This window comes from Microcaecilia unicolor, chromosome 6, assembly GCF_901765095.1.
Source record: "Microcaecilia unicolor chromosome 6, aMicUni1.1, whole genome shotgun sequence".
In the NCBI taxonomy this organism is placed as follows: Eukaryota; Metazoa; Chordata; class Amphibia; order Gymnophiona; family Siphonopidae; genus Microcaecilia; species Microcaecilia unicolor.
Window position 1 is genome coordinate 242,215,519 of NC_044036.1, and position 9,383 is coordinate 242,224,901.

The following is a 9,383-nucleotide window of genomic DNA, read 5'->3' on the forward strand; positions in this document are numbered from 1 at the left end:
GCTGAAAAGGAGACAGGGAGAAGTGGCTGGGGCTGAAGCGGCTGGGGCTGAAGCTCAGGACTGGTGAGAGAAAAGGGCTGGGGTTGAAACTGGGGGCTAAAAAGGGGACAGGGAGAAGTGGCTGTGGCTGGGGGCTAAAGCTCGGGACTGGTGGGAGAAAAGGACTGGGGCTGAAACTGGGGACTGGTGGGATAGTGGGGCTGGAACTGGGGGCTGAAAAAAAGGGGCAGAGAGAGGGGACCGATCCTGGATGGAAGGGGGAGGAGAGGGAGGGCAGACCCTGGATGGATGGGAGAGGGAGGGCAAATGATGGAAGGGATAGAAAGGGCAGACAGTGAATGGAAGGGGGAGAGAGAGAGGGCAGACAGGGGCAGAGATAGAGGGCAGATGTAGATGGAAGGGGCAGGGAGAGAGGGCAGACATTGGATGGAGGGGACAGCAGAGAGGGCAGACACTGGATGGCAGAGAGAGAACAAAGACAGATGCTGGATGGAAGGAAGACAGTGAAAAGAAGATGAGGAAAGCAGAAACCAGAGACAACAAACTGTAAATAAAATATATATTTTTATTTTTTTTTTGCTTTAGGATAAAGTAGTATTGTAGCTGTGTTAATGTTTATAATAGAACATGTAAACAATACATTTTGGCTAACTTTCGGAGAACAAAACCCCCTTCCTCAGGTCCGGATAGGATATTATAACAGCACTATACTGTATTGACCTGAGGAAGGATGTTTTGGCCTCTGAAAGCTAAATGTATTAGTCCAATAAAATGGTATTATTTTATTTTCTATATTTGTTTTATTTCTATTTGTTAATTTGTAAAGTGGTGATTGGTACTTGTTAGTTTTTTCAAATTTACATCTGCTGTCTTTATATTTTGCACAGTACTAGGGGACATTTTCTGTTTCTGTGGTGTTGCATTGTATGCAGAGTCTGGCATCTTGGGGGTTCAGTTTAATTTTTGTCTAAATAGAAAGGTTATTATTGCTTATTCTATAGTGGATTAGGGTGTATCTGTGTTTGTGTAAAAGACATGGCTTTCGGTTGGCATTGACTGTGCAAGATGGACGATCTGTGTTATTCTGCCTGGTTTCGTTTTACAGTAGGTGAATTGATGTTCTAGTGCTCACTGTAGTGTTTAAGATGCTTTCCTTTTCCTTGTGTGACTTGTAGAAATTACTGCTTATGGTATGCTAGAATTGCTCTATAGGTCCTGAGTGTTTTGTATTCTCGGCATGCCTAGTACTAGATTTTGGAGGGGGGGTGTTAAAAAATGACCGGCCCCGGGTGTCAACTACCCTAGGTACGCCACTGCAGCTACTTCTTTGTCTTCCTTGATCGCCCCTTTTACCCCTCGGTCATCCAGCAGCCCAATCGATTCTTTTGCCAGCTTCCTGCTTTTAATATACCGAAAAAAAATTTAACTATGCTTTTTTGCCTCTAATGCTATCTTTTTTTCGTAATCCCTCTTGGCCTTCTTTATCTGCGCCTTGCATTTGCTTTGACACTCCTTATGCTGCTTCTTGTTATTTTCAGACGGTTCCTTCTTCCATTTTCTGAAGGCATTTCTTTTAGCCCTAATAGCTTCCTTCACCTCACTTTTCAACCAGGCCGGCTGTCTTTTGGAGTTACGTCTTTCTTTTGATCCTGCAGTGGCTGTTAGATTCTATATATGCGTGCAGTATAGAGTTCTGTGCAGCTTGCTATGTGCCATCCCTATATCTCCTACCTGTAAGGCATAGTGGCAGAAGCCGACTGACAGCCTTAGCTGCAGTACCCAGTATGGCATAGATGTGGCACAAAGCTTGATGGCATGGATGCAGCAGACATTGTTATAACATGCTTGCAGCAGGCATGGATACAATAGAATGGCTGGCATGCATACCAAGATCTGCTCTCTGCCATAGAGGCAGTGCCTATGGTATAGATACAGTTTGTAGTTATATGGAGCTCATACAGCAATCAGCTGAATGGCATAGCTCTAGCTGCCAGCTGTACAGCACAACTACAGTATCTCTCTTTATGGCATGGCTGCATCAGCTGGCTGGTTTTCTTCAGGTTCAGCAGCTGGCTGTGCGGCTCTCCAGCAACAGTGGGATGTACATTTCAGCTGCTGCAGTCCTCTATACCACGGCTGGCTGTATGGCACAACTGCAGTGGCTGACTTGGGTGGCTTATCTGCAACAATCATCTGTATAGCACAGCTGCGTACCCAGCTCTGTGGCACACCAACCTGTATAGTACAGCTGCTGCACCCAGCTATATGATGTGACTGTGGTAACTAGATCTATGGCACACCCGCCTGTATGGTACAGTTGTGGCAGACAGCATAATGGCATGACTATAGCAGCTCAAAGTATAAAAAGGGAAATAGGTAAAACAGCAACTCCCTACGAACTCTTATGAATAAAAGTTATAAATAATGGAGGAGGAGGACATCAGTTTTGTAGCTGTAAGGTAGTGGACCTCTCTCAGTGCACAGCTGTCCCAAGTCTTTTCAGATAACTGCTCGATCATCCGTCAGTCCTACCTAAAATTCTTAATGCAAATATTCTCAAAAAATCTTTAATAAAAAAACATTATTCAAAATAACATAAATAAAGAGCAGTCACTTAACTTCAAGCTTCAATCTGGAAATACAGAGCTAACTCCATATTACACACCTTACACCCACAAACCAGTGACGGCGTTTCGGCAGTGTGGCCTGCTTCTTAGGTTAGCAAGATAATTCAAGCTGCTCAAAAATATAACAGGCGGTATGCCGTACTTGATGGTGTATTGCCTGTTATCTTGAAGCAATACCCATCAAATATGACATACTGCCTGTTATATTTTTGAGCATTTTGAACTAGAAACTGTGAAGTCTAAGACGTTAACTCAGGGTTAGGGTGGTGTGAAGCTGAGAAAGAGTTGGAGAGGATTAGGATATAAGAGAGCATTGATGCATATCCTTACCCTGTGTATAGTGAAGGGGGAGGGTATGATGAAGGTGGGGGAGGGTCAAGAAGTAGTGTGGAGGGGTTTTTTGTTTTCTAAGGGGGGGATGGGGATATTAGTTTGATAAGGGGTGAACGGGCCTCCTAGGAGTATGGGGTTAGGGCTTTGGGCTGAGGAAAAGGTTGGGTTAGGGAGATGCTTGATTGTAGCCTACTAGAAGAGAGGGTGGACATAAAGTGGTGGGGGTAGGGTGGGTAAATTGGGGGTTAGGGAAGGATGGAGGGGGAGGGAACATGAGAGTGGGGCAGAGTGCTTCTGGGGTTAGGGATTAGGCTGCAAAGGCTTATTTTGGGTGGAGACTTCAATATTTCTATAGAGCCAGGTCTAGACAGTTTAGGGCAAAATTATGGGGAATGTGGGCATTGAGGGAAGTAGTAATACACCTGGTGATGGTTGATGTGTGGAGGGATACCCACCCAAGGGATAAAAATTACTCATTTTAGTCTGCCTCCCATGAATCATATTCCTGAATAAGACTATTTCCTAGTTGGGAAAGATGTGATTCGTCTGGTGTCAGGGGTGGAGATGGGTGGTTGGATCATGTGCCTGTAGTGCTCCAACTGAGGAGGAGAGGAATGGGGGTGGGGACAAAATATCGGCAACTTAGTGACATACTGTTGCTAGATGACAGTGGTTCAACACTTGAGAGATATTCAGGAATATTTTGAACTTAAATGTCCGTGGGGATAATGCCTGGACTGATTTAGGATAGGTTCAAAGCTACTATTAGGGGGATCATGAATTATGTGGGGAACACAGAAAAAGAGTGAGAAAGCCATGCACATGGAAGAACAACAGGTTGAGATTTGTAGACTGGAAGGCTTGGTATAGCAGGAGAGAGTTCCACAGGAACCCCAGGTAAAGTTAGATGGGCCTGAAGGGTCAGTTAAGAGCTCAATATGTGGAGGAGAGTAAGCATAGCATATTGTAGTTGAAGTGAAACAACTATTTTTTGAGCAGGGAAATGAAGCCAGTAGATTACTTGCTAGACAACAAAAGCAGAAGGAAGATAAGAAAATTAATAGAATACAAGATAGGGGTATTGAAATGCAAGCTTGGGAGAATATTACAGAATGGTTCCGTAGTTTCCAAGGAGGAAGCAGAGAGTTGGCCTCATATCTCTCTACCTCTTATAATGTGGGAGTTCAAAGAAGAAGTGAGGCTCTCAGGCTTTACAGTCAACATGAGCAAGTCGGGTTGGACCCACGACAGGAGCAGCATCTCTGACAAAGCATCCCTTTTAAATGGACAAACAACTATATCAGTTAAATTATGGGCTCCTGATAAATATCTTGAGCAGGTACTTATCATGTGGACTTGTCTTCACATTTCATGGTTGGGGAATATAGTGGGATCAACAAAACACGGTGGGATTTAGGTGATCCTGATAAAACAATCCTATATTGTAAAACAGCTGCCAGATATGCAAGGGTTGGGGAGTATAGTGAGCATCATCAAAATCGTAACTGTCTAGATGGTTCCCCTATTCCCTAAGCTGAGCAGGAGTCCTACAGCTGCATTGCCGCCAGTTTGGGGATGGTGTTTCAATATTTTGTTTTCAATGGTTAGAGCCAGGCGGGTTCCCCAGAGTCCTGCAGAGCTTGCTTGTTCCTCACTATTGAAAATGTGATTGTGAAACAGCACCACCTACTGGCAGGACTGTACAAGAAGGACTCCCACTCAGCTTAGAGGGAACAATGGATGGTTTCTCAATAATTTCAGGCACTCCCAATAGCAATAGTGGGGGGAAAACAACATTCAGATTGATAGATAAGAAAATGATAATGATATGTTTGGAAGGGAAGGCCTCCCCTAGTGGCAAAAGGTTCTACAGCTCCCTAAGCCTGAGAGAGGTTAGCAGTTTCTGACTGAAATATTATGGAGCTGCCCAGCTGCGAGCCATATATGATTGGAGCAGGAACAGTGGAAAACAATGGGCCCAGGTAGAACAGGCAGGGGGGAAGAGGGTTTTAGTCTGTGGCCTCGGCTATAGGGTGCTAGTTTAGCAGCCAGGGAGGGTAAAGTAGGCCCCTATGCACAACTTATTCTGCAGGGATGGTATAGATATAAGAGCATTCTGCAGGGGCAGAGGGAGTTTTCTCCATTAACACCTACTTGTGCCTGTGAGGGATTTACCCTAGTGCAGTGTCCTTTGGAATTTTAGGGAATGAGTGAGTAGGGAGGTTGTAAGGCTAGGGTAACTCCTTTTATAATGGGGGAAATATGGCTCGACACCCTGGAAGAGATCTACAGATTAGATCCCGGAGACTTTTTTTTTTTTTTTTTTTAGTTATCTGCAGCTGAGGATTTACTTGCAAAAAAAAAAGTGGGGTTGGCTCTGCAGGTACTGTGTTTGGGCTCCTTTGTTGGGGGGGGGGGGGGGGATTGTATCCAAATTATACACAGCGTTCAAAGCACATTTAAACTATTGCATCCCTTAGGCTGCACAGAATATTAGCATCTTGCTCTTCAGCCTGTTGGAGACAATGTAGGGAGCATGGAACTATGCTTCACATGTTGTGGGAAAAGGGAAATGGTTTTTTGAAACATGTATTAATGCAATGGAGGAGATCCTGGGATAGAAATTGGGTTGGTGCCCAACACTCTTTTTGCTAAGGGGTGTGGGGGGCGGCTCCTAGGACTTGAACACAATGGCTGGCATCTGTTGAAATATGACAGCAGCACGCTATAGGATAGCCACTTCCTGGAAGGGAGATAAACAGCCCTCTTTCAGGAGCTTTGGTTTTAGAATGATTGGCTTCTGTATGTTGAACAAAAGGGAAGATATGAAGGTTATGGAATTAGAATAAATGTAGTTTCATAAATATTTGACATGGCAGTAGCAACAGCTTTGAGTCCACAGAATCAGAAGATTTTCCTATATTTAAGAAAGAGACCCCCGGGGGGGTATGAGACATGTCAGGTTTAGTGACACAATCAAGAGCAGATCTCGCTCTCAATCGATAAAACTGTTTTGATGTTTGTTTGGAATTGATAGGGTAGGGGGTAGGAAGTGGGTTTAGAGCAGGGAGTGGGGTATGAGGGGGAAGAGGTGCTTTGAATTTATATATCTTTTTTTTAAACATATTTTTATTGAAGTACAGAAGCTGCACAGTACATCTTAAAAAACAATCCAACTTGTAAATAAGCCACGGGATACAGTCAGATAAGAATATAACTTGACACATTTAAACCATTCCTTGCCTCAGAAATGCAAAACTTCAAACATATATCAAACAAGTAAACATCTGTACACGCTCTTTTGATGACATCCCAATATATTGCATCATTCTGTACGAACATATCTGTCAACATCTTCCTGGGTGCACTCCTTTGTACCTTCTTTTTTGTTTTATCCCTCCCAACATTCCTTCCCCCCTACCCCCCCATCCCTTCCCCCACTCCTGGAGTCTGAATTTATATATCTAATATATTGAAAATGATAGTGTACATTCCTCTGGATTCTTTATATGGTGCTCAAAATTGTGCATGCCCAATTTATTGAGTAATGAGCCAAATAGCACAGATAATTGGACGCTAACAATAGATTATTGGTGCTAATTGGCAATTAGGATTTATGCATGCATCTTTGTAGTCAGTATTCTGTAAAGACATGTAGATCTGGAAGAGAGTGTGGCTATGGAAGGGGTATGAGGGGTCATGGGCATTCCAAGTATCTGTGCGCAGGGTTAGAATATAGCAGATTCGTACCTAATTTAGGTACGAGGATTTACACCAGGTATCAGCTGGTATAAATCCTCCCTCCCTAAATTGGGCGTGGATCTCACACTGGGTGCTATTCTATTAAAGGTGCCCGACTCGGAACACCGTTTATAGAATAGTGCTTAGCACTCACATTTGTTTTGGTGCCATATATAGAATCTAGCTCATTGTGTGGTTTGGCTCTTTGTGAGTTGTTTGATGATGTGCAAGCAGTTAAAAATAAATGAGTTAAATGGGGAAAAAAGGAATATGCCCTTGCCCTGTTCTTCATTTGCAGTGGGTGGGCTGAATTACCTAGAGCCCTACAACTAACTCAGGCCAGATTTGATTTATCCCTTTAAAAGGAAGCCTTGAGTCTGAACTTTGATTTGGAAAATAAGTCTTATGATTTTTTCTTCATGTATAAATTAGACATATTCATGCTGCTGAAGGGGTTGCTGCATCTCAACCAGTGGTGTACCCAGGAAGCTATTTCTGTAAACCTGCTTTTATCATGGCCATAGGAATCTGAGTATATTCTGGGTGTGGCTAGCAGTCAGTCATGTTTTTGATTCATGCCGTCTTCATTTGTTCAATTAGAATTCATTATAGGTCTGATCTATTTACATGGAAATAAATATAATCTGATACCCTTCTGGATGGAGGGGGTAGTGTATCCTAGTGACCACATCATGGAGCTTTGGATGCAAAGGCTGTTTTAGTTCCATTATCAATCATTTGCTCAGTGACCTTGAGAAAGTCATTTAACAGTTGTAGAAAAAAGAATACTGTAACCCATTTATATTGACACTAGCTCCCATGTAGATACACTCAAAAAACAGTCCTGAGGTACTGAGCTGGTGGAGCAGACTGGTAGTATTAGAAGCTGCTTTTGTTACCTTACGTTTAGACCATGTGCCCCAAATTAAAGAAATGAGTTGTCACTCTTAAATGTTGCTACAGAATACAAATTCTCTGTTGTATTTCCCAGAAATCATTCTTCAGTCTGAAGCACTTGTATTGAAACAAATTATGACAAAAATGTCCAAAGTATTGACTATGCTAATTCTGTTGCAGGGTTTTGGTCGAGCAAACCACTCTGTCTCCACAGAGAAGCTGAAGAAGAAATACCCAAACTACACCATTACCTGGGCTGATGAAGGATACTAACACCAAGAGCAATTTAATGTGGACGAAACGCAGTGCATGCCCTTAGTCCTGGGTATCAAAGGATATATCAGCCTAGTGCATAAGAAAACTATATAAGTCTAATAGACCATAACAAAAGTTCTTTAACACCATGACCACTATTTTCTACCACTCTTTCAACACCCACATGTATTATTTGGATATTGTCTCAAAGGGTCTCTCTGCTCTCTTGGGAGGAACCTCTGAGCTCTGCTCCTTGGAAGAAAGAGCGTGTAGTTGAAAATGCTGTGCAGTGAATATTTTACATGAAAACTAAATGACATTTTTTTGTCCATTTACGTATGTCAAAAGCTGAAGCAAATGACATCTTTTTCAATTCTGTGAATTTACAGGTTGTGGAGAAAGATAATGTTTATTTTCAATAGGTAGCAAGAGGCAGCAGGAGTGCTACAGCTGGTGGCATGTCACAAGATGCCATTTACAATAGCTGCAGCTTATCGGAAACCATGAAGGGGGTATGACTTCCATATTTTCCCTGATTGAAAATCCCATGCCAGTAAAAGCTGTGTACATTCAGAACATGCTGCATACAATGTTCTGCAAATAATCTTGGAGATTTTGAGTCTTATTCAGGAAGTTGAGGCTTTCAGGAGCATTGCTTCTTTTATCCTAATTACCATCCTCTCCTCTCCAGTTATTCCGAATGGGAGTAAATATAAAGCATGAGCTGTTAAGTCACTACACTATAGTTTCAGAAATAGGACAATTTAAGCAAGCATGGTGTTCTGCAACTCATGTATTCATCTAAATCTCATGTACATTTTGTTTTGGTAGAACTTCTTTAAGTGAAAAGGTGCCTTATATTAAATCTAGTTAATTCCATATCATCATGCTGATCAATCCATAGACTGGTGGGTTGTGTCCATCTACCAGCAGGTGGAGATAGAGAGCAATCCTTTTGCCTCCCTATATGTGGTCATGTGCTGCCGGAAACTGCTCAGTATGTTCTCTATCTCAGCAGGTGGTGGTCACACACAGCAGCAGCTCTGGCTAGGCCTCCAAGCCTAATTTTTAGGTTTTGTTGAGTGCCTGGGGTTGAGGGCTCTTCTTGAGCAAGTGCAAACCTGGTGGCGCCAGGTCCCTCCTTTTCTCCCCGGCTGGCTCCGCTAAAAAAAAAAAAAAAAATTTTGGACGCCCTTAAAGGCGTTTATTTCGACGTTTATTTAAACGTTTATTGCAGCTACTCACTGGGACACCAGGTCGTTACAGCTCGGAGCGAGAAGCAGGTAATTTTTACCTTTTTTATAGCGGGCAGGGGGTTCCCCGATTGATCTCCACGTGGCCTATGGCGTCGGAGGGCGAGGGCGCGAAGAATCGCTCCCCGGACCGCGTGTGCGCTCCTAGCGGGGATGCGGGGGTATTAAAGTCTGATTCGCCCTTGTTGGGTGTCAGTTTGGAGGCCGGTCAGTGTCCCGGGTCTTCCTCCGGTGCGGCGGTTTTTCCTGCCATAAACGCCCATCCCCCGCTGCTCGC

General features: G+C 43.3%; 1 protein-coding gene across 1 annotated transcript in view; it reads left to right on the plus strand.

Annotated features, from left to right (window-relative positions):
- PHPT1 (phosphohistidine phosphatase 1) overlaps nucleotides 1–8,795 on the plus strand; it is a 33,150-nt gene extending 24,355 nt beyond the window's left edge. Inside the window, exon 3 of the mRNA XM_030207003.1 lies at nucleotides 7,779–8,795. Within this exon, the coding sequence (XP_030062863.1) occupies nucleotides 7,779–7,871 (93 nt within the window). The 3' untranslated portion in view covers nucleotides 7,872–8,795. The remainder of the gene's footprint in view (nucleotides 1–7,778) is intronic.
- Nucleotides 8,796–9,383: the final 588 nt, after the last annotated feature.